This window comes from Macaca mulatta, chromosome 8, assembly GCF_049350105.2.
Source record: "Macaca mulatta isolate MMU2019108-1 chromosome 8, T2T-MMU8v2.0, whole genome shotgun sequence".
Taxonomy (NCBI): domain Eukaryota; kingdom Metazoa; phylum Chordata; class Mammalia; order Primates; family Cercopithecidae; genus Macaca; species Macaca mulatta.
Window position 1 is genome coordinate 129,983,942 of NC_133413.1, and position 24,804 is coordinate 130,008,745.

A 24,804-nucleotide genomic window follows, 5' to 3' on the forward strand; every position below is an offset into this window, starting at 1 on the left:
GACAAATGCACAAGCTTCAGTAACCGACTTGATCAACTGGAAGAAAGAGTATCTGCGATTGAGGATCAAATGAATGAGATGAAGCGAGAAGAGAAACCAAAAGAAAAAAGAAGAAAAAGAAATGAACAAAGCCTGCAAGAAGTATGGGATTATGTAAAAAGACCAAATCTACGTCTGATTGGGGTGCCTGAAAGTGAGGGGGAAAATGGAACCAAGTTGGAAAACACTCTTCAGGGTATCATCCAGGAGAACTTCCCCAACCTAGTAGGGCAGGCCAACATTCAAATCCAGGAAATACAGAGAACGCCACAAAGATACTCCTCGAGAAGAGCAACTCCAAGACACATAATTGCCAGATTCACCAAAGTTGAAATGAAGGAAAAAATCTCAAGGGCAGCCAGAGAGAAAGGTCGGGTTACCCACAAAGGGAAGCCCATCAGACTAACAGCAGATCTCTCAGCAGAAACTCTCCAAGCCAGAAGAGAGTGGGGGCCAATATTCAACATTCTTACAGAAAAGAATTTTAAACCCAGAATTTCATATCCAGCCAAACTAAGTTTCATAAGTGAAGGAGAAATAAAATCCTTTACAGACAAGCAAATGCTTAGAGATTTTGTCACCACCAGGCCTGCCTTACAAGAGACCCTGAAGGAAGCACTAAACATGGAAAGGAACAACAAGTACCAGCCATTGCAAAAACATGTCAAAATGTAAAGTCCATTGATGCTAGGAAGAAATTGCATCAACTAGCAAGCAAAATAACCAGCTAATATCATAATGACAGGATCAAGTTCACACATAACAATATTAACCTTAAATGTAAATGGACTAAATGCTCCAATTAAAACACAAAGACTGGAATGGATAAAGAGTCAAGACCCATCAGTTTGCTGTATTCAGGAGACCCATCTCACATGTAGAGACACACATAGGCTCAAATAAAGGGATGGAGGAAGATCTACCAAGCAAATGGAAAACAAAAAAAAAGCAGGGATTGCAATCCTACTCTCTGATAAAACAGACTTTAAACCATCAAAGATCAAAAGAGACAAAGAAGGCCATTACATAATGGCAAAGGGATCAATTCAACAGGAAGAGCTAACTATCCTAAATATATATGCACCCAATACAGGAGCACCCAGATTCATAAAGCAAGTCCTTAGAGACTTACAAAGAGACTTAGACTCCAATACAATAATAATGGGAGACTTCAACACTCCACTGTCAACATTAGACAGACCAATGAGACAGAAAGTTAACAAGGATATCCAGGAATTGAACTCATCTCTGCAGCAAGCAGACCTAATAGACATCTATAGAACTCTCCACCCCAAATCAACAGAATATACATTCTTCTCAGCACCACATCGTACTTACTCCAAAATCGACCACGTAATTGGAAGTAAAGCACTCCTCAGCAAATGTACAAGAACAGAAATTATAACAAACTGTCTCTCAGACCACAGTGCAATCAAACTAGAACTCAGGACCAAGAAACTCAATCAAAACCACTCAACTACATGGAAACTGAACAACCTGCTCCTGAATGACTACTGGGTACATAACGAAATGGAGGCAGAAATAAAGATGTTCTTTGAAACCAATGAGAACAAAGATACAACATACCAGAATCTCTGGGACACATTTAAAGCAGTGTGTAGAGGGAAATTTATAGCACTAAATGCCCACAAGAGAAAGCAGGAAAGATATAAAATTGACACTCTAACATCGCAATTAAAAGAACTAGAGAAGCAAGAGCAAACACATTCGAAAGCTAGCAGAAGGCAAGAAATAACTAAGATCAGAGCAGAACTGAAGGAGATAGAGACACAAAAAACTCTCCAAAAAATCAATGAATCCAGGAGTTGGTTTTTTGAAAAGATCAACAAAATTGACAGACCACTAGCAAGACTAATAAAGAAGAAAAGAGAGAAGAATCAAATCGACGCAATTAAAAATGATAAAGGGGATATCACCACCGACCCCACAGAAATACAAACTACCATCAGAGAATACTATAAACACCTCTACGCAAATAAACTGGAAAATCTAGAAGAAATGGATAATTTCCTGGACACTTACACTCTTCCAAGACTAAACCAGGAAGAATTTGAATCCCTGAATAGACCAATAGCAGGCTCTGAAATTGAGGCAATAATTAATAGCCTACCAACCAAAAAAAGTCCAGGACCAGATGGATTCACAGCTGAATTCTACCAGAGGTACAAGGAGGAGTTGGTACCATTCCTTCTGAAACTATTCCAATCAATAGAAAAAGAGGGAATCCTCCCTAACTCATTTTATGAGGCCAACATCATCCTGATACCAAAGCCTGGCAGAGACACAACAAAAAAAGAGAATTTTAGACCAATATCCCTGATGAACATCGATGCAAAAATCCTCAATAAAATACTGGCAAACCGGATTCAGCAACACATCAAAAAGCTTATCCACCATGATCAAGTGGGCTTCATCCCTGGGATGCAAGGCTGGTTCAACATTCGCAAATCAATAAACATAATCCAGCATATAAACAGAACCAAAGACAAGAACCACATGATTATCTCAATAGATGCAGAAAAGGCTTTTGACAAAATTCAACAGCCCTTCATGCTAAAAACGCTCAATAAATTCGGTATTGATGGAACGTACCTCAAAATAATAAGAGCTATTTATGACAAACCCACAGCCAATATCATACTGAATGGGCAAAAACTGGAAAAATTCCCTTTGAAAACTGGCACAAGACAGGGATGCCCTCTCTCACCACTCCTATTCAACATAATGTTGGAAGTTCTGGCTAGGGCAATTAGGCAAGAGAGCAAAAACTGGAAAAATTCCCTTTGAAAACTGGCACAAGACAGGGATGCCCTCTCTCACCACTCCTATTCAACATAATGTTGGAAGTTCTGGCTAGGGCAATTAGGCAAGAGAAAGAAATCAAGGGTATTCAGTTAGGAAAAGAAGAAGTCAAATTCTCCCTGTTTGCAGATGACATGATTGTATATTTAGAAAACCCCATTGTCTCAGCCCAAAATCTCCTTAAGCTGATAAGCAACTTCAGCAAAGTCTCAGGATACAAACTTAATGTGCAAAAATCACAAGCATTCTTATACACCAGTAACAGACAAACAGAGAGCCAAATCAGGAATGAACTTCCATTCACAATTGCCTCAAAGAGAATAAAATACCTAGAAATCCAACTGACAAGGGATGTAAAGGACCTCTTCAAGGAGAACTACAAACCACTGCTCAGTGAAATAAAAGAGGACACAAACAAATGGAAGAACATACCATGCTCATGGATGGGAAGAATCAATATCGTGAAAATGGCCATACTGCCCAAGGTAATTTATAGATTCAATGCCATCCCCATCAAGCTACCAATGAGTTTCTTCACAGAATTGGAAAAAACCGCTTTAAAGTTCATATGGAGCCAAAAAAGAGCCCGCATCTCCAAGACAATCCTAAGTCAAAAGAACAAAGCTGGAGGCATCATGCTACCTGACTTCAAACTATACTACAAGGCTACAGTAACCAAAACAGCATGGTACTGGTACCAAAACAGAGATATAGACCAATGGAACAGAACAGAGTCCTCAGAAATAATACCACACATCTACAGCCATCTGATCTTTGACAAACCTGAGAGAAACAAGAAATGGGAAAAGGATTCCCTATTTAATAAATGGTGCTGGGAAAATTGGCTAGCCATAAGTAGAAAGCTGAAACTGGATCCTTTCCTTACTCCTTATACGAAAATTAATTCAAGATGGATTAGAGACTTAAATGTTAGACCTAATACCATAAAAATCCTAGAGGAAAACCTAGGTAGTACCATTCAGGACATAGGCATGGGCAAAGACTTCATGTCTAAAACACCAAAAGCAACGGCAGCAAAAGTCAAAATTGACAAATGGGATCTCATTAAACTAAAGAGCTTCTGCACAGCAAAAGAAACTACCATCAGAGTGAACAGGCAACCTACAGAATGGGAGAACATTTTTGCAATCTACTCATCTGACAAAGGGCTAATATCCAGGACCTACAAAGAACTCAAACAAATTTACAAGAAAAAAACAAACAACCCCATCAAAAAGTGGGCAAAGGATATGAACAGACACTTCTCAAAAGAAGACATTCATATAGCCAACAGACACATGAAAAAATGCTCATCATCATTTGCCATCAGAGAAATGCAAATCAAAACTACAATGAGATACCATCTCACACCAGTTAGAATGGCGATCATTAAAAAGTCAGGAAACAACAGATGCTGGAGAGGATGTGGAGAAATAGGAACACTTTTACACTGTTGGTGGGATTGTAAACTAGTTCAACCATTATGGAAAACAGTATGGCGATTCCTCAAGGATCTAGAACTAGATGTACCATATGACCCAGCCATCCCATTACTGGGTATATACCCAAAGGATTATAAATCATGCTGCTATAAAGACACATGCACACGTATGTTTATTGCGGCACTATTCACAATAGCAAAGACTTGGAATCAACCCAAATGTCCATCAGTGACAGATTGGATTAAGAAAATGTGGCACATATACACCATGGAATACTATGCAGCCATCAAAAAGGATGAGTTTGTGTCCTTTGTAGGGACATGGATGCAGCTGGAAACCATCATTCTTAGCAAACTATCACAAGAACAGAAAACCAAACACCGCATGTTCTCACTCATAGGTGGGAACTGAACAATGAGATCACTTGGACTCAGGAAGGGGAACATCACACACCGGGGCCTATCATGGGGAGGGGGGAGGGGGGAGGGGGGAGGGATTGCATTGGGAGTTATACCTGATGTAAATGACGAGTTGATGGGTGCAGCACACCAACATGGCACAAGTATACATATGTAACAAACCTGCACGTTATGCACGTGTACCCTACAACTTAAAGTATAATAATAATAAATTTAAAAAAAAAAAAAAAAAAAAACCTTTAAAAAAAAAAAAAAAAAAAGAAATGTAAAGAAAGTCACAAAAAGTGTGGAGGAAGATTTTAGAGCTACCCAGAGCATGAAACTCCAAACAGAATTCCATAACAATTTTCCATTTGCACAGACAGTAGGGAATGACAGGCAGACTAACAGTTACTATACAATAAGATGAAGTAAAACAAATGCTAGAAGCTGGCTAAGCAAGAAAAAAAATTTTTTTAAAAGAATATACACAGGCCAGGCGCAGTGGCTCACGCCTGTAATCCCAGCACTTTGGGAGGCTGAGGTGGGAGGATCACGAGGTCAGGAGATGAAGACCGTCCTGGCTAACATAGTGAAACCCCATCTCTACTAAAAATACAAAAAAATTAGCCGGGCGTGGTGGTGTGCGCCTATAGTCCCAGCTACTCGGGAGGCTGAGGCAGGAGAATGACGTGAACCTGGGAGGTGGAGCTTGCAGTGAGCTGAGACCATGCCACTGTATTCCAGCCTGGGTGACAGAGCGAGACTCTGTCTCAAAAAAAAGAAAAGAAAAGAAAAGAAAAGAATGTACACAATTAGGCTGGGCACAGTGGCTCATTCCTATAATCCTAGCACTTTGGGAGGCCAAGGTGGGAAGACTGCTTGAAGCCAGGAGTTCAAGACCAACCTGACCAACACAGTGAGACGCTGTCGCTTAATAAATAAATAATAAAAAAGAACATACGCAATTTGAGCTCACACGCCCTAGCAGTGAATGTGGGAATTGACAGCAAGAGATAGAAAGGAAGACGGTGAAGACACAAAAACGAAAACAAAAAAAAACCATTTCCAAAACCAGTACATCATGACTGCAGCTGCAAAGAACCTCGCTCTGCTGGATCTTGTGTGGAAACAATGGTCATTGGCACAGGGTATGCTCTTCATACAACCAATGATCATTCAACAAACGAAACTAAAACCCACAATCTGGATAGATCAAAGCAGGGTGGCCACTCCAGGATGCATACAATAGCAGGCAGCCTTTCAGCCATCTACTTGAAGGTAGAAAGGACTCATTAGTTACATACCTGTCTTCAAACAGAGCTCATCAAAGTCATGGCAGCAACTGGTGTAGCTCTTACACAAGTTGTCACAGCGACAATCAGGAGGTCCAGCTTCTTGAAGTTCAAAGCACCTGCCCTTGCAAGATCCGGAGATGTTAGTCCAGGGGGAGTCCGATAGCACTGCAAAGAACAAGAGGCAAAGACAATGGATTGGAGAGTGGTCGTGTCACCACGGAGAGGTGGCACTGGGAAGCTGCGTGGTGTGATGCTGCAGTGGACTCTGGAGGAGAAGACTGGCTCCATTACTTGCTACCCACGTACCCTGGGCAGGCTGCCCAACTTCCTTGTTCTACGATTTCCTCATCTGTAAAGTGGGGGACTCATAAAAGTAACTCTATGTTGAAATAAGAATTAAATGAATCAATCCATGTAAAACACTTAACCGCATGTCAGACATATAGAAAGAGTAACAAGTGTTGGCGATTGGTTCAATTACTATTTATAATTATTATTACTGCAAATCTGTGATGGTTAGTGCCCCATGGGTGCTAACGATGACCACAGAGAACGTACCTTGATCTATATCCTTAGAAACAAGAAAGCATGTCCCTATTTAAAAATCCAAAACTTTTTGCAAGGAAAATTCAGCTCAAATGTTCCAAGAACAGACCGAATATATGAGATTGAAATAGAAGACTTTTACAGTTTCAGCTGGTGTTTTACAAATACAAGCTCTACAATCTCGGCTTCTCAAAAAAATCTTCCATCAATATTTTCACATGATATAAGTGTATGTAAAAATCAAAAGAATCAACTAAAATTTGGGAGAAAAAAGGATTCAGTGAGATAAAAATTCCACAAATTTGTAATATGCACACAATATAGTTTCAAAATTAAATGGAAGTTTCATTCTCAGTACTGCCTAAATGATAAAATAGCTAGGTATTTTATTTGGTATAAATTTAATCATATGTATGTAGAACCTACATGAAGAACATAAGAAAACTCTACCAAAAAAAAATTGTAAGATCTAATTAAGGTGGGGGGAGGTGCCTCATGTCTGTAATCCCAGCACTTTGGGAGGCTGAGGTTGGTGGACCATCTGAGGCCAGGAGTTTGAGACCAGCCTGGCCAAAACAGTAAAACCTGGTCTCTACTAAAAATACAAAAATTAGCCCGGCGTGGTAGCAGGTGCCTGTAATACCAGTTACTCAGGAGCTGAGACAGGAGAATTGCCCAAACCTGCGAGGCAGAGATTGCAGTGAGCCGAGATATCTCTCTTTCTCTTTCTCTCTCTCTCTCTCTCTCTCTCTCTCTCTCTCTCTCTCTCTCTCTCTCTCACACACACACACACACATATATATGATCTAATTAAAATGAAAGACATACTACCTTAAAGGTAAAAAAATTAATATTATAAAAATACTAATTCTTCCCAAACAAACCTGAAGACAATGCAATCACAGCCAAAAATATTGAGAGTTCATGAAACTTGAAAAAATATTAAACGTTTATTTAAAAATAAAATATTTTAAAATAGAAAACCTCTTGAAAGGAAAAGTAATTTGATAAAGACTAGATAGCAAAGTATATTCTAAAGTTAAATAATCAAAGCAGTTTGATACTAGAAAATAAGTAGATTGGCCGGGCGCGGTGGCTGAAGCCTGTAATCCCAGCACTTTGGGAGGCCAAGACGGGCGGATCACGAGGTCAGGACATCGAGACCATCCTGGCTAACCCGGTGAAACCTTGTCTCTACTAAAAAATACAAAAAAACTAGCCGGGCGAGGTGGCCGGCGCCTGTAGTCCCAGCTACTCAGGAGGCTGAGGCAAGAGAATGGCCTGAACCCGGGAGGCGGAGCTTGCAGTGAGCTGAGATCCCGCCACTGCACTCCTGCCTGGGCGACAGAGGGAGATTCCGTCTCAAAAAAAAAAAAAGAAAGAAAAGAAAATATGTAGATTAATGTTGTGGATGGGGCCCCATCAGTAAGTAGGGACTAGAAATAATTAAGTTAGAGTCTCATCTCAATATACAAAACAATTTCTGATAAATGGAAAATATAAACAGTCTCATAAATGTTTCTAGGAATTAAAATTTTTGTAAAGTAGAACGTAATTTAGAAAGACCTATCAATATTTTAAAATGCTTATAAATGTTTCACCCAGAAATTCTATTACTAGAAATTTACCATTTACACATATTTGCAAAATTTGCCAAGCTACATGTACAAAAAAATGTCCATTGTTCATTGCAGCCCTTTTGTTACAGGTAGAGACCCTGAAATCAACCAAAGTTGTTTTTCCCATCAAGAAAGAAAGAATCGCTATATCCCTAAGTGGGCTATTGCACACCCCTTAAAAAGAATGAGTCAGATCTGTGTAGGCTAATATGGAGAGATCTACAAAAGATATAAATAAGTTGTTTAAAGAATAAATACAGGGTAGAGTGCTATATATTAGACTTTGTGTTTAAAAATAGAGATAAACAGGACAATAAGGATAGAAACGAAGATAGAACTAAAAACAGAGCCAGAACTAGAGACGAGTGAGTGACAGAGTGGGGCAGAAGGAGGGAGAAAATGTCCAAGTTTGTGTCACATTTTTAAAATGCAGGTGTGAATAAATTTTTTCCTTCTGTAAGAAACAGCTTATGGAATTACATTTAGGAAAAATGAGAAAGAGAGGAAGAAGATTTTTACCTTCCTGTTTGAAATTTCTAACATTCTACAAATTTGCATGTAGTTGCCTGGTCTTTTGTTTGCTTACTTACCTTCTCTTTCCTTCTCTCTCATTATATATACATACCATACAATATATGTGTGTGTGGGTACGTATACTTATGTACAAAATATATAGTGTATAATATATGTCTGTGTGGGTGTATGTACATATGTATGAAATACATGCCATATATGTGTGTGTGGGTATGTATATATGTACAAAATATATATCATATAATAGATGTGTGTCTGGATATGTGTATATATGTACAAAATATATACCATATATGTGCATGTGGGCTTGTGTATCTATGTATAAAATATATGCCACATAATATATGTAAATATCCTAACAAATATTATTGACATGCGATTTATAATTTTTCTTATTTACATGCTTATGGATTTTTCATTTTTATAATTCATATGTCTTACTTTTAAAATCAAGAAAAAGCAAGAAGCAGGAGGAGAACAGATGTTAAATATCACTTCTAGGTTCGCCCAAGCCATTTATCTGAACATTCTTTGTCCTTTGTCCTCATTAAAGTCAGAGTCATCCAATCCCAGGCTTTAAGGCATCAGATCAGTTCAACTAAAGCAAACAGATTGACCAGACCATGAGATGTGAAACATTTTTGCATGGTTGCTCCTAGGATGTTGAAAGACATACAAACCATACCAGTTCAGTTTAGAAAATAATATTCATTTCCAATGCAGAGGTCCATAAACCACATTTTTCTATTGTCTTTGACCAACCTATCAACAGTGCATGCTGAACCATAAGAAACCATGGAGGCAGGAGGGGTTGAGAAGTAAAAAAAAAAAAAAAAAAAAAAAATGAAAAAAAATAGAGAAAGTCCTACAGTAAAAATAAATATAAGGAAAGTACTTACAATAGAATATTCCTTAAGGATACCGCTTAGATAGACTCATTTCAACATCTATCTAGTAAATTTTCAGTAGAATTCATTCCCATGAGCTGCTTAAATAAATAAGCTTAAATAAATAAGCTTAGCTATGCTGATAGCTGAGATACTTCAAAGAGATCTAAAGGCAATTTGTTTACAGATGTGCGGTGTTCCTGTATGCATTTGAAATTGTCCTGCAACCACGCGCCTTGCTTTCCTTCATCATAATCATCTCTTCCCTGTGTCTTTCATTCCTTTTTTTTTTTTGAGATGGAGTTTTGCTCTTGTTGCCCAGGCTGGAGTGCAATGGCGCAATCTCAGCTCACTGTAACCTCTGCCTCCCAGGTTCAAAGGATTCTCCTTCCTCAGCCTCCTGAGTAGCTGGGATTACAGGCACTCACCACCACACCCAGCAATTTTTGTATTTTTAGTAAAGACAGCTAATTTTTTGTATTTTTAGTAGAGACAGGGTTTCACCATGTTAGCCAGGATGGTCTCCATCTCCTGACCTCGTGATCCGCCCGCCTCGGCGTCCCGAAGTGCTGGGACTACAGGCGTGAGCCACCATGCCCGGCCTAACTCTTTTAAACAGAGCGAGTGTATGGTGACACCTCAGTAATGCCACACACTCCTGTGTGCAATGGAAAAGACAATCTTGATGAGTTGAGTGTACAAAAAATAAATAAAATGATTAAATTAACAAATAAATAAAATAGAACAATAGAGTGGAATATTCACTCTGCCTTTCCAGGGTCTATTCCATCCCAGCCATCTTCTTTCATGACAAGCTCTAGTCCCAACTGTTTTCCTAGGAGTTCTGCAATCCACCTTTATATTCTTTTTTTAATCATTTTTTTATGGATGAATAATAGAGGTACATAGTTTTGGGGTGATAATACATTCATGTAGTTGATAAAAATCAAGTCAGTATACTTGGAGTGTCCACGTTCCCTGTCCTTCTCCCTGCACCCAGGCTAAGGTGTTTAAAATCAAGAAAAAGCAAGAAGCAGAAGGAGAATGATGTTAAATCTCATTTCTAGGCTCACCCAAGCCATCTATCTGAACATTCTGCTCATCCCTTAGTCCTTTGTTCCTGCATGCATTTGAAGTTTTTAGGACTTCTCTCTTTATTGTACCTGATGTAATGTCAAATAGGGAAAGATTATCTGATTTATTAGAAGTCTGAGCTTTAAAATCTGTTGTCTTCCTTTACTTGACCTAAATCAAGAGAACATTGATATAAGCACTTCAGATGCATAACTTATTGAGAGGTGGGATGAAAACTGAAACATCAATGAACCTGTGGTATCCCAAACTTTTCATCATTACTGAGATCACCATAAAAACTCAGAAAACAACTAAAACAAACAAACAAACAAACAAAAAGTACTCTCAAATGTATCAAGGCAGAAATATGTGATAAGTATGAGACTTGGAATTTCTTATGAGGTATTTGCTAATACCTTTATGAGATTCAAATTCTGTTGCTGTCTTATAAATTACATGTTTAACTAATTAACACCATTAAAAATGATATTATTTTACTTCAAAGATGCAAGTCAATTCCAGAATCTTGAAAAACAAATGTTTATAGTTTTATATAGTGTTCTTTTTAAAAATAGAGACCTCAAATTTTAAAATACACATATGTACATATATGACATGTATAACAACAATGCAATGCATTTCTTATTTTTCACAAAAGCATAATTTCATGATTTAAAGAAACACCAAGGTAAAACGTACTTTATTTCATTCAAATTCATAATTCTGACAGAAACAGGTACAATTACTTTTACTTAAGTCAACTTAATGTCTAAAATATTCCATCTTACAATATGTATAAAGAGGTAGGGTTGTAGAATTCTTGTGCCAGCCGGGCACGGAATTGCTCATGTCTGTAATCCCAGCACTTGGGGAGGCCAAGGCAGGCCGATCACCTGTGGTCGGGAGTTCGAGACCAGCCTGACAAACATGGAGAAAACCTGTCTCTACTAAAAATACAAAATTAGCCGGGCATGGGGGTGCATGCCTGTAATCCCAGCTAGGGCTGAGGCAGGAGAATCGCTTGAGGCAGAAGTTGCGGTGAGACGAGATCATGCCATTGCACTCCAGCCTGGGCAACAAGAGTGAAACTCCATCTCAAAAAACAACCACGAAAAAAGAATTCTAGTGCCATTTGTTCCATAATATACAAATAATAATAATAATAATGATTTAAATTATTGAAAGGAGCCTAACTGATGACAAAAGTTATAGCCAAAACACTACTTCATCTTAGGCTCAATCATATTTCCCTCTAAATCCCCCCCACAAGATGCAAATACTCAAATCTGGATGATGGCCAATAGAAGAGGCAGTATTTAAGTCTGGAAACATTTAGCTTAGCCTAAAGCTGGAAGGTTCTTCTAAGCTTTGTCTGCTCCTGTTTATGATACTGCTGTCTATCTGTTCCTCCCATTCTCCTTGGTTCTTAGCCCAGGTGTTTCCTGAAAGTGAGAGTAAAACCTTAAAATGTGTTACCAGCTGTGGTTATACCACCTCCTTTTCTCAAGAGCGTTAAAACAGGACAAGTTCCCCTGTGTCTGCTGCCCCGTTTGAAGCATAACCCACAGGGCAAGGCAGAGGACAGTGTGCGTGGCATTCAAGATGCTGCCCAGCTCTAGAATTAATACTGTATTATGTCTCTTCTGGAGTATATGGTTCATTCTTTCTGGTCATACTTTTTCTGTATTGAATTTGCCATTTTTTCTTGATGCTTCTGACCTCACTTGTAGTAAATAAAGCTTACACACAGGCCTACATGTCAGTATCTTTGCTTCCTAAAGACATCACTTTTTATAAACATCCATTACTGCAACATCACTGTACTCTTCTCTTCACAGCTGCTAGGCCAGATTTCATAAACTTTTTTTTTTTAATAAATAGGTCCACCTGGGAAGTTTTTAAACACCCGTGCTTTCAAAACATTTATAAATACAATGTCCTGACCAGGCTCAGTGGCTCATGCCTATAATCCTAGCAGTCTGGGAGGCCGGGGCAAGTGGATCACCTGAGGTCAGGAGTTTGAGACCAGCCTGGCTAACATGGTGAAACCTCATCTCTACTAAATATACAAAAATTAGCCGGGTGTGGTGACGGGCGCCTGTAATCCCAGCTACTTGGGAGGCTGAGGCAGAAGAAGCGCTTGAACCTCGGAGGTGGAGGCTGCAGTGAGCTGAGATCACGCCACCGCACTCCGATCTGGGTGACAGAATGAGACTGTCTCTCTCAAAAAATAAATGCATACATACATACATACATACATACAATGTCCTCATATAGAGCTCACAAACTAGAAGGAAAAAAAAAAGATTTCTATGTAATTGAAGTTAAAAGTGAAAAACTTTAATTCAACATCTAAACCACTTAAATAGAATTGAATGGTCATCAGTAGCATAAATCTGAATGATTTGCACATCTGCTACCAAACAATGAAATGTTGTCATTTAAAATTAAAGGTATTGTTATCTCAATAAGGTATAAGTTTAAACACTGGTCTTCAAACCTAATTGAAGATTAATTAAATGCATTATCATACACTGAACACCTTACAGTTCTCATCAGCCTTAAAGGCATTTTCAAAAACTTTTTCAGATAAATAAAAGCAACTTTATCCCCGTTTTCCTGGTTGGAAAATTAGACCTCTAGGCCTTGTATAAGTTAGCAAAGGCCTGGATAAAATTTTAGATCATCTTACTGTAACTACAGTATGTTTTTCATTAACAAACGATTTTTTCAAATTTTTGTACATAGGTTTCAAATTTTAGAAGTTCTTTTCAAAATATAATTTTGGGGAATATTTGCTGATTTTATTGATTCAAAAATCTAGGCTGAATTTCATGGAAGACTGAGGTTTCTGAGCATGTAAACTAGATAGAGGAGTCTCTACAGTTCATTACAGATAAATGAAAAATCACTACCCTACAGCTCCATTTAACCAAGCACTGAAAAATCTGTACCCTCCTTAGCTTCCAGTTCAGATAATTTCATTCCATTGACTTAAACTCCCTAATTTCTACCTGAAATTTCACATAAAGCCCCATGAGAGGATATTCCTCACGACGGTTTTGCTCACCGAGCAAATGGCTGATCTATGTCCCCTTTACAGTTTCCTACATTCTCCTGTGCCAACATTTAAACAGCTTTTCATTGTAGAGCAAAATTTCTAAAATTATCAAATGAACATAAACCTTCTCACTCCTAGTACCATTTTCTGATTTCCCTGTGAGTCTCAAAGAAAAGATTTACCCATAAAGTTGTTAGAGACAGTCTACATTTCATATGAACCTATGAATTTCATTCACATACTTTTCAACTTTCCTTTCAAGCCACTAAAAACAAGGATGAATTAAACTGAGCTTTTAAGTCTCTGTTAGCCAGCTATTCACAAGCTCACAAATTTTCTTTTGTCTTTTAATAATTAAAGTACTTACATATCAAAGAGGATATTCTATTTCCACCTGGAGACAGTTTCTAAATCACAAGTTTCAATGAAATAGACTCCTGCATAACACCACAAACATACACACTGCAAGCACACATGAGTACGCAGACACCTGTAGACAAATAAATTCTCTTGCAGTCTTAAAGGCAAATCAAGTGGGCCACCTCAGACATATGAGACAAAGATGTCAAACTAAATCGCAGGTTTATATTTTCTTTGAAAATTTATTCTAGCCATCTCACTATCTCATTCACCTGAATGCCCATTGTATTTACCCAACAGAATTATAAGTAGCTTTTCCCATTTCATGTCTCCTAATAAATCTATAAATCTTTTATGACCTGGTATAAAAAATCCTGTTCAGCCATTATTTCCTATCCTAACAATAAATCCAGATAACAAGTGTGTTAGTTAATTAATTATAACAGTCTGTTTGCACTGCCACAGCCTTGAAACTAACACTCCAGTCCATAGTACAGCAGCGAGGGTATCCATGTGTGCAGAACATTCTCAGCTATTGTTGAGGACTCTGAGAAGCTATGGTTACTAAACAACTGCATGCTTTTGAATGGTGAATCTCACTCTGATCAATCCAAAGCTAGCCATATATCAATACCCTTTGTGTTCCTTCTATTTGTTGCACTCTTGGAGCACTGAGCTTCCCAGGATTTCTTTGGCGCCTAAAAGTGTTGTTGGAAATGGGCATGGCTGCCTCCCCTCCTAGTGTCTTCTTCTTACAGGCTTATAAAATTCACCCAGTATTTTCTGATGGGAAGGCTTTTCTAATTGTCAGAATAACCAGTCACATGTATCAATTGAGAGAGAGCCTTTCTAAGCATATGCAGCATTTAAAAAGATAAAGATATTTCCACTGTCTACAGTATGCTTTTACCTAGTTTACTAAGTACATCTTTGATTTTTAGTCAGGAGAAATCAACCACAGTTCCTAAAAAGCAGATGAGCTACATCAAAAGAAAAATTAAAAAGTGTTCAGGCATACCCAAACCATACAATTCAGAGTTAAGTTGCACTGTATTCTAAGACTAAGCTTCACATAGTTAAAAGTTAATTATTTTAGATGATATCATAAAGGCCTAAAATAACCAATGACATAATTAAATAATTCAAGGAGCAAATTCGTGTGCATACTTAAGACCCTTTAGGTTTACAAATTATAATATAGACTATATTATTTTTCTAGAAGTGGCATTTATTCATTAGTTCGTATAGCTGTTCTTATAACATGTGGAAATAATTTACTATACACAAAATATTTTCAAAGACTAATAAATCCAATCTATACTTTTCAAGTTTTCCAGTAGTGAGCACACACATTCAAGAGGCAATGAAACAGAATAATTCCTGGGATTTTTTTTTAATCCAGAAATAAAAGTAGAAATCATCTAAGTCTGCTCCTCATTGTACCGCTAAGGCAACAGACTTCACAAGTGACTTCCCCACCACCACACAGCAAGTTACAGGACTCCAGGGGACCAGTCTAGGATTTTAATGACCATTTTCCAAAAGAAGTCAATTTTAAAAATAATGAGTGACTCAATTTTGCATTCATTAAGGAAACAGCATTTAATTCTTTCAATCTCAGTTTTAGCCAGAGTAATATATTAAGAGGAAACAGAAAAAAAAAAAAATCCCTTTAGTGTTCATTGAAAAGAACCAGAAGTTGGCTCTCAAGTTGTTAGCTTTCCCACATGACGATGCTAAGGATCTGATTCCCCTGTCAGTTCAGTCACAGTCAGTGTTAATGGGAGTGAAAAAGAGGCCTTTGAAGAGAGCATTTGCTACTAATAAAAACAGCATTCTCTAGCTCAGTGATCCACTGTCCTCTGCCTCCCCAACAGAAGACGGCTCATTTTGTCCATTTGGCTCCCTGGGGCTGCAAGTTTTATGATCTATTTTCTCACTCTTCACCCCAGCCACACCCCACTTCAATTCACTAACTCACTTCTAATATTATTCTTTCAACCTACTGGCATGATTCAAAAGTCACTTAATTGATGTAAGGAAGATTTAGTATTCCATCAATGTATGTGTCCTAACTTGGTTAATAATAAAATTTCAAGCTGGCTAAACAGAGGCACGTGATGGTTAACAGTCAGATCAAGAAATACAGAGAAACACAAAATTCACAGGAAGACAGACAAACATGCTGGGATGTCAGGAAAAGTCCAGAAAATATTGCTCCCTAGAGTGCCCACTACTTAAAATGTAATTTTTTATTTCTAAAACCATCACGAGCTCCAATTTCCAGGAAATTAACCAACTCATTACTTAAGACCTGGTCAGTTAAGCCCCCTCTGTCTGCACAAGGAGCTCCTTTATGAGAACACTATATGGGAACACTACTTACCGTGTAGTGTATTGTAAAAAGAAACTCTTTCACTTTGGTTCTATTAAGTCAAGGTACACTATTAAAACTTATCTTTCCTTTGCCAAAAGAAAACACAATGAGGACAAATCAATCTTGAAAACTCTTTAAGCACCTCCTGTCTTTTATGGTTTTTCAATTTTAAGTAAATCTTAAAGTCCTCAATTTCTGAAGTTTCATAAAGATAGCTCACTGCCTTTTGTACTTCCATTCCTTTTTCCTATGTCAGAACTTTCTGGTGGCAAATACTACATCCTATATTATGTGACAGCAAATCAGACTTGGGTAGCTCCAATATTAAACCAACACCTGTTCTCACCACTTCTACTTTAGCCTTGTCTGTGAACAAGAGCTTTAATTGTATCCTAACATTTACAAATTTGAGTACAAAAATGGAAACAGCCAGTTACGAGACAATCATAAATGTTCTCTAATGAAAACCACACTCTTCCACCTGAATTATACACATAAGTGGTTTTACTCAGAGAAATTTAGGACTAACTTAGTTATACTGCAAGACTGTATTAAAGATAAATATTTTAATAAGCTTACATTGATTACACAGTATGCAATATTTTTAAAGAATTGAAAATGCAAATCATTTCGACACTTACCTGTAGGAGGGCCTTCCTCCCATCCTTCTGCTCTCTTAATTCTATGTGCAGTGAATCCTAAGCAGATATTGACTCCAATGGCAAAAGTGAACAGGGATATTATCTAAGAGAATAAAGAGATCAAGTTGTCAAATACAGCTGGACAAGACTAAATCAAATTACACGAAGGCGATTCAAATGGCTTCAATATCACCACCCAATCCTACCACTTCCAAATTGCATAATAAGGTGCTATCTTAATTTGCACAACAAAAAGGAGAATGCCAGTCAGTCACTGATTCTGAAGATCAAGCATGTCCCCTGTCATTCCTCCGTTCTCCCACCTGACACGACTGGAACGAGCTCCTCCTTGCCATGTCGAGGATTCTTGGAAAGCCCTTTGCAGCGTGTTCTCTTTGCCTTCACGGAGTGCACTGGTTTGGGGCTCCGGGTTTAGTCTATTAACTGTAAGCAATCCCACCTGGGAGGTTGACAGACTTCTCTGATTTGTCCAGAGCTTGATTACATCACAGGGTGTTCACAAATCGCAGCTCTGAGCATAAGAGGTTTAAGCTCTCATCCCACCCCCCCCATCCCCGCCCCCTTACAGGTCCCTCCCCTAACCCACAGACACTTTCATGTGGTATCCTCTGGCAACAGGAGGGTTTCTTACATTGCCGTGGCCCATAACAGTGCATGTTCATTTTCCTTTCCTCACAAAAACATGATTTGTCAAAAAGAAACCAAATGCATTTCATCCGATAAAAAGGAAACAGAGCAGTGCATGGGCTTTCCAAACCAGCTTTAAGCTTTTAAGGTTTACAATGCAGTCATTCAATGGCGTCAACCTCACCGCTTTATTTTTTTAAGCAAGGAAAGTTTTATCCTTTATAAACCTAATAACGTTCCTGTCTTTCCTATCTATTTATTTTGCTGCCAGTTTGAGCGACCCTGTCCCTAGTATCATATTCTCAGCTACTTCTGCCTCCTTGAAAGTTTCTCATGATGAAATTTCGCAAAATTGTAACTAGCATAAAAGATAACATTATTTTCCCCATGCTGTCGTTCAAGTTTAGAGAAGTAACTTTTATCAAAATACTGGAAATGCCAGCCACGCAGCATAAAGTCCTTCTGCCCTGGGAGGACGGACAAAATAACTTCAGTCTCTGCTTCTTCTTCCCGAAAAGACTGTCAGCTTGTTTGGGGCGGGAGGTGGGGGGGTGGGGGGTGGCAGGGGGGGTGAGGGGGTGGGGGGGTGGCGGGGGGCGGGAGGAGCGGCGGGGCACGGTGGGGAGGGGGGCGGTTTTTGAGACGCGGATGTGTGGGGGGAAGGGGATGGCCTGGGAAGCTTTATTAGCAATTGAATTTAGGAAGGAAATCTCAATGGCAGCAATAATTGAAATGTAAAGAATTGTTTCCCTAGTTATTTCTTGGTTAAATGTAGCCACCAAGTACTGTGTCCTTTGAGGCTATTGTGGCTACTAAAGTTTCTTTACTAAGCAATTTGGCAACCAGCACACTTTCAAAAGAAAAAATCAAGGCCTCTAAATCGGAAAGTTGTTTAAATATTACATGCCTTCAGGATTCAAATGAGGGAAGATTTGTTTTTGGCCTCTTCCTCAGCAGGTCCAGAGACCATCTTTCTTGCACAGCGCATGTGTTCGTGTGTAAACAAATACGAGACTTACCATGCAACAAATTACTAACAGAGTAGTGGCTCTGCTCAAATAAAACATGATAGCACAAAAGCAAAAACTTGTTTATAGGGGGTTGTATAGTAGGCCTGGGTTTCATTATAGATTCTTAGAATCTAGTAATACCTAATTGAAAAGAAGAAAACATATATACTGCCAAACTGTTCATTGCCTTTCTAAAATCCTTTTAGTTTTGCACTCTTGCAAAGAGGACAGGCTTATACATTTTTATATGTCAGCGTCTTGCTTTTGTCTGTATGCCATACTGAACAAATCTGGAGCAGGGTATTTAGCAAGGCTTATAAAAGATGTCAACTCCATGTAAGATTTTTCTATAATTTATGTTAAATTTCAAGATGCAAGCCTGCCATGATAGAGGAAAACAATAAACCCCAAAGAAAAATATCAAGGCAATCCTGTTATTTCATGACATGCCACAGTGCTCTAAATGTTCAAAAAACAAAAACAAAAACAGCCTCTTCTTTTCCCTCGCCAGAGTCTAACAACTTTTGACTTTGTCTGATTATATTGTATAAACCTAGCTAGAAGACAATGAGGGTTCCCTTGGGAAAAAAGAGTTCAGAAGCTGAATATCATCCATTTATTTTTCTCTTATATGCAGACTATCTGTGCAGGGGGAAAAGCTGTAATAGCCAAGTTGATCTGCTTGTTACCCATTATCCAAAAGAGTTGACCTCAGCCACTATTTCTTTGTTTTTTGTTTTTGTTTGTTTGTTTGTTTTGAGATGGAGTTTCACTCTTGTTGCCCAGGCTGGAGTGCAATGGCTCCATCTCGGCTCACTGCAACCTCCACTCCTGGGTTCACATGATTCCTGTCTCAGCCTCCCGAGTAGCTGGGATAACAGGTGCATGACAACACGCCCAGCTAATTTTTGTATCTTTAGTAGAGACAGGGTTTCACCATGTTGGTCAGGCTGGTCTCGAACTCCTGATCTCAGGTGATCCGCCCACCTCAGCCTCCTAAAGTGCTGGGATTACAGGTATGAACCACCGTTCCCAGCCCTCAGCCACTATTTCTGTTAACCATTCTGCCAAAGAACTTTGTCTTTTACCAGCTTGTCGTGCATAAGGAACGTGTTAACATACATACATGCACATACACAAGCACACATGTGCATACACACATCATTTTGCCACAGTTAAACAGATTTTTACTGCAAGATTATTGTTATAAATTAACTGTCAGGAGAATGACCAAGATGACCAAAGTCCCTACCTCGACTATCAAATTAACTACAAAATAAAATTATCCCTCATTACCTAAAACTGAAAAAAACAAAAAAGCCTGATAATGCATAAAGTAGGTTGAGAAATTCAATTAAAATGACTGGAATTTGTCCAAAACCTTTTGTAAGAAAACTAAATTACCAGAGGTTCACTTGCTACGATGTTTAAGATTTTGTAATAAGGACCCATGTGGCTGGCTCAGTAAACAAGAAGTGCATAAGAAAGACTGAAAAATTAGCTTCCAACATGGTTTATTAACCCAGCCATATTTCAGAGAACACTGCCCCCTGGCAGAAAAAAACCTAGAACTAGAAACAAATCTTTCAACAGTCTCAGTCCCTACAAATCATTCTGTGGTTTTCAAACTTTATTGGGCATCAGAATCACCCTGGAGGCTTGTTTAAAATGCTGAGGTTTATGCCCTGCTTATCAAGATCCTGATTCATTAGGTCTGGCAGGTGGAGAGAAGAAAGAGGAGTTTAGAGGTCAGACAAGAACTGGCACAATAGGTTATTTTGATGGAAGTCGGATAAGAACCACATTTATGGAGATAAGACCTGGTTCCTGCAGCAGATGTGATTGACTGGCTTCAACAATTGTGGTCTGGCAGGAAAATTCAACCTAGGGATAAACAAAAACTATGTTTCCCAGATAGGAAAAACTGACAGCTAGAGGATCATATCCACTGAGAGGAGGAACTGGCAGTTAGATCATCTGAGGTCCTCCTGATTTCAGACATCCAGGCAGCACATAATATAGAGCTTTAATTTTAGGCCATGCTCCACTTGATGCCTTGAACTATTTAGAACTGCATGATGACCTGAGACTTCTAGGAAATCTAGAAGTTTTGCTTCTCAATTTCTCCATTACTTCCTTCTTTGGGGTTTAAATGACTTTTTGGTATACTTTTTTGAATATCCATTTTCAAGCTCACCACTTCTTTCTTCTGCCTGCTCAAATGTACTGTTAAATCACTCTAGTAAAATTTTTTATTGAAGTTAGTGTACTTTTCTGCTCCAGAATTTCTATTTGTTTATTTTTTGAATTATTTGTTTACTGACATACTTTGTTTAGGGAAACTGTTCTCTTCATTTGCTTTACTTTTTGTTCATGTTTTTATTTCTAGCTTTTTAAATATGCTAATGATGGTTGACATAAAGCCTTTGTCTAATAAATACAATATCCATGTTTCCTCAAAAAAAATGATAAGTACCACATTTAGAGAAGTAGAGCATTATAATAAATTACTTTGAATTAATTTATTTATGCCTTGCATATTGAATTGTTTGGTCTAATTCATAGTGGAATTTTAATGTTATTAATAGCATTCACTATTAATTGGACAATAAAGTTTAGATCTCTTAAAGACAAACTATGGCTTTTCCTCCAGGGGACTCATCTCCGAACTGTAAGAAGCAGAGTAGTATTTTATTTGCTTTGCTGGTGACACAAAGCAGCAGTGTGTGTATTGCTTAATTGTAATACAGTAGTTACATTTATATAAATGTACAATCTATCTTCTCATGAAATTATTCTATGAGTCCTTGTTCCCTAGCCCTGATGAAGATAAGAGGGCTTGAGGTTAACAGTGAGATTTGAAAGATAAGTGATAGAGGGTTATCATTCTTGCTTCCTGAAGTAATTAATTATCATGAACTGATTGAAACTGTATGTACATCCAGAGTTTCTCATTATGCAGAATTGGCATCACTCAATTTAACATTATTCCCAGAATAATCCTAAGATTATGTATGATATTAGACAATTATTAACCATGTCATTTTCTGTAGTATCATTTAGCAATAACTATAGCACATACACTACAAAAGTAAGAAAACACCATAGATAGTCTTCTTATTCTATCTTAAAAGTCTGTTGTCTTGTTTTTAAGTTTTGCTGTGGTTGAAAGCTATTAGAAAATTCAGATTAAAACTGGACAACAGCCGGGCGCGGTGGCTCACGCCTGTAATCCCAGCACTTTGGGAGGCCGAGGCGGGCGGATCACAAGGTCAGGAGATCGAGACCACGGTGAAACCCCGTCTCTACTAAAAATACAAAAAAATTAGCCGGGCGCGGTTGTGGGCGCCTGTAGTCCCAGCTACTCGGGAGGCTGAGGCAGGAGAATGGCGTGAACCCGGGAGGCGGAGCTTGCAGTGAGCCGAGATCGCGCCACTGCACTCCAGCCTGGGCGACAGAGCGAGACTCCGTCTCAAAAAAAAATAAAAAATAAAAATAAAAATAAATAAAAAAAATAAAACTGGACAACAATCTTTGCAAAAGAATTGACTAGTCTAAACTGAGCAGAAAATTTTGATGGCTAATAGAGGGACAAGCTGGCTCAATTGCTCCCACAATCCAGGGCTGCAAATATGTATAAGTCTTACAATTACAATTCTAAACCACAGAAGCAAAGTTTTATGGGTAGTCTATGGTCCCACAGGATTCTCCAGCAGAAGAACGGCATATACCTGTCCAAATGCAAATTAGCCTGTGCTATTAATTGTTACACAATCGAAAGCTGACATCAACACTGTTGCATCTTTCAATGATTTTAACTTACGGCATAAATTTTATGCATTACATTTACTCCCTATGGAATCTAAGTATGATCCCCGACACCAGAACAATCTCTGCCCTGTGTGAATATTGCACAAATATTCATTAGCTTCTACAATGTACCAAGCACTCTTCTGGGAACCAGTTGTACTATGTAGGGAGCTGGCCCACACATAGCTCCTACTCTCCACATTCATCAAGTAGGCACAGAAATAAATGTAAAGTTACAACTCTGGAAAATGAAGAAATATAGAGGTAAATCACTATTTGGGCAAATATCATTCAGATTACCTAGTCAAGAGAGTCAGAGAAGAATTTGTGGAGTAAGTGTTCATTGAGCTGTGATTGGAAGGGTGTGTGGGAGTCAGTAACCAGATTAGGAGAGGAGCAAAGAATTCCAGACAGAGGAGAGAGAACCGACAAAGATTCTGCGTAAGATGGAGGCATGGCACATCCACAAGACAAAAAGGCAGCCAGTCTGACTAGCGCAGGGAGAGCAAAAGTTAGTATAAGAGAAGTGAGACTGGAGAGGTTAACAGAGGCCAGTCATGTGGGGCCTCTGAGGTCATGTTAGGTGATACTGTCTTTATCCTAAAGGCAACAAAAAGCCCTTAAAAGGCTTAAGCAGGGGGAGGCTTAATCAGATTTTGAAGCATTAATCTCTGTACGGTGTAGATATGAATCAGAGGAAGTCAAGAATGGATATAGTAGATCAGTTTGGAAACTTTGGCAGTAAGCCAGACAAAAGATCACGACAGCTTGCACCAAGGAGGCTATGGCAGCGTGGAGAGGAAGACAAGTGGGGGAGTTAGGAAAAAAGACTTGTTAATGAACTGGATATGGGAGTTGAGGGGCAGAAAGGTATTAAGTGTGACTCCTGAATTAATAGATACTTAATGATTATGATAACCATATATATACGCAGTGAAGTCACTTCTTTTCAATTAGATCATAAGAAAGATATGGAGATAGGTATCCATTTGCTAACATCCTAGAATTAAATAGTTAAAATAAGGCACAGAGCTAATAGCTTTAAAACACTTTCTGCTGTGACTGGAGATTACTAAAATATATATGTGTGTGTATATATATATGTATATACACACTCACACATATATATACATATATACACACACATATATATACATATATACACATATACACACACACACACACATATATACTGGACTTTAAACACTAAAAATGCATTTATTCATATTGAGGTTTTAAAAAGCATTCCCCCCCAGGAAATAACTCAGCTTTGTTCCTAACTCTAGCTCATAATAAAACATTTTAAAAAACTCAAAACTCAACGTAACTATTTCTTTTCAGCTACTCTAAACCCTGCATGCTAAGTGTCCAGATGAATGGAGAACATTTCCCCCTTGCAGAAGGGCTGAGTCGCCAGCAGGCTTGTAAGCCACATGAAGTTTTTCATTTATGAGCCTAGTTTGTAATGTGTCTATGTGATATATGAACACAAATGAGTGACAGGATAATTAGGAAAAACAACTGTATTACCGAAAGTTTTACCCTAGGGTTGGCGACTCCCATATTTTACCCTCCAGTCTCACTCACATAGGCAGGCTACAAACTCCACTTGCAGATAAAGAAATGGAGGTTCGAAGAGTATGGGACATCCCCAAAATGGTCAAATAATTGACTGAGCCAGTTCTAAAACCCAGGTCTCCTATGCCAGCTCAGTCCTCTTTCCATTGCAGCGTGACGCCTCTCTACTACACCACACGAGGGCCTCCACTCAACATGTCCAAAATGCAGATACCTACACAACCAGTTCACCCTCCCGATTTCACTTCTTTTCAGGAAAACCTTAAATTCAATTCACTTTTTGTTCATTTCAATCCTTTCCTCCCTTTTTTCTTGCCAGACACCATGTCTACAGATTCTAGTTAATAATGACAACTACTGCCATCCATTATCAGGTGCTGTTAGTTACTAAATTATCTTCCTATGTGATAACGTTCAGGTTCATCCCTTCAGCTTCATTATTCTGGACACACATTAGAAGGTTCTCTCACAGCCAGGCGCGGTGGCTCACGCCTGTAATCCCAGTACTTTTGGAGGCCAAGGCAGGTGGACCTGAGGTTGGGAGTTCGAGACGACCCTGACCAACATGGAGAAACCCCATCTCTACTAAAAATACAAAATTAGCCAGACGTGGTGGCACATGCCTGTCATCCCAGCTACTCGGGAGGCTGAGGCAGGAG

The 24,804-nt window shown here is 38.6% G+C and overlaps 1 protein-coding gene and 1 non-coding gene across 17 annotated transcripts in view; one reads left to right on the forward strand and one right to left on the reverse strand.

Moving 5' to 3' along the window:
- The window catches only part of ENPP2 (ectonucleotide pyrophosphatase/phosphodiesterase 2), a 124,924-nt gene that overhangs the window by 71,062 nt on the left and 29,058 nt on the right, over window positions 1–24,804 (reverse strand). For 8 of the 16 annotated variants that reach the window (XM_077943969.1, XM_077943968.1, XM_001093656.5 and 5 more), the window contains exons 1-3: window positions 17,423–17,514; window positions 17,100–17,202; window positions 6,010–6,165 (exon numbers count right to left, since the gene is read on the reverse strand). In XM_077943969.1, coding sequence (XP_077800095.1) covers window positions 6,010–6,165; window positions 17,100–17,202; window positions 17,423–17,455 — 292 coding nt within the window. In that variant the 5' untranslated portion in view covers window positions 17,456–17,514. Of the gene's footprint in view, window positions 1–6,009; window positions 6,166–17,099; window positions 17,203–17,422; window positions 17,515–24,804 lie in introns of those variants that run through there. The other 8 variants (XM_077943964.1, XM_015145919.3, XM_015145920.3 and 5 more) reach the window with 1 other exon arrangement.
- LOC114680494 (small nucleolar RNA SNORD55/SNORD39) lies at window positions 10,210–10,287 on the forward strand. Its single transcript, XR_003732712.2, has one exon. It is a non-coding gene; the product is annotated as a small nucleolar RNA SNORD55/SNORD39 (small nucleolar RNA).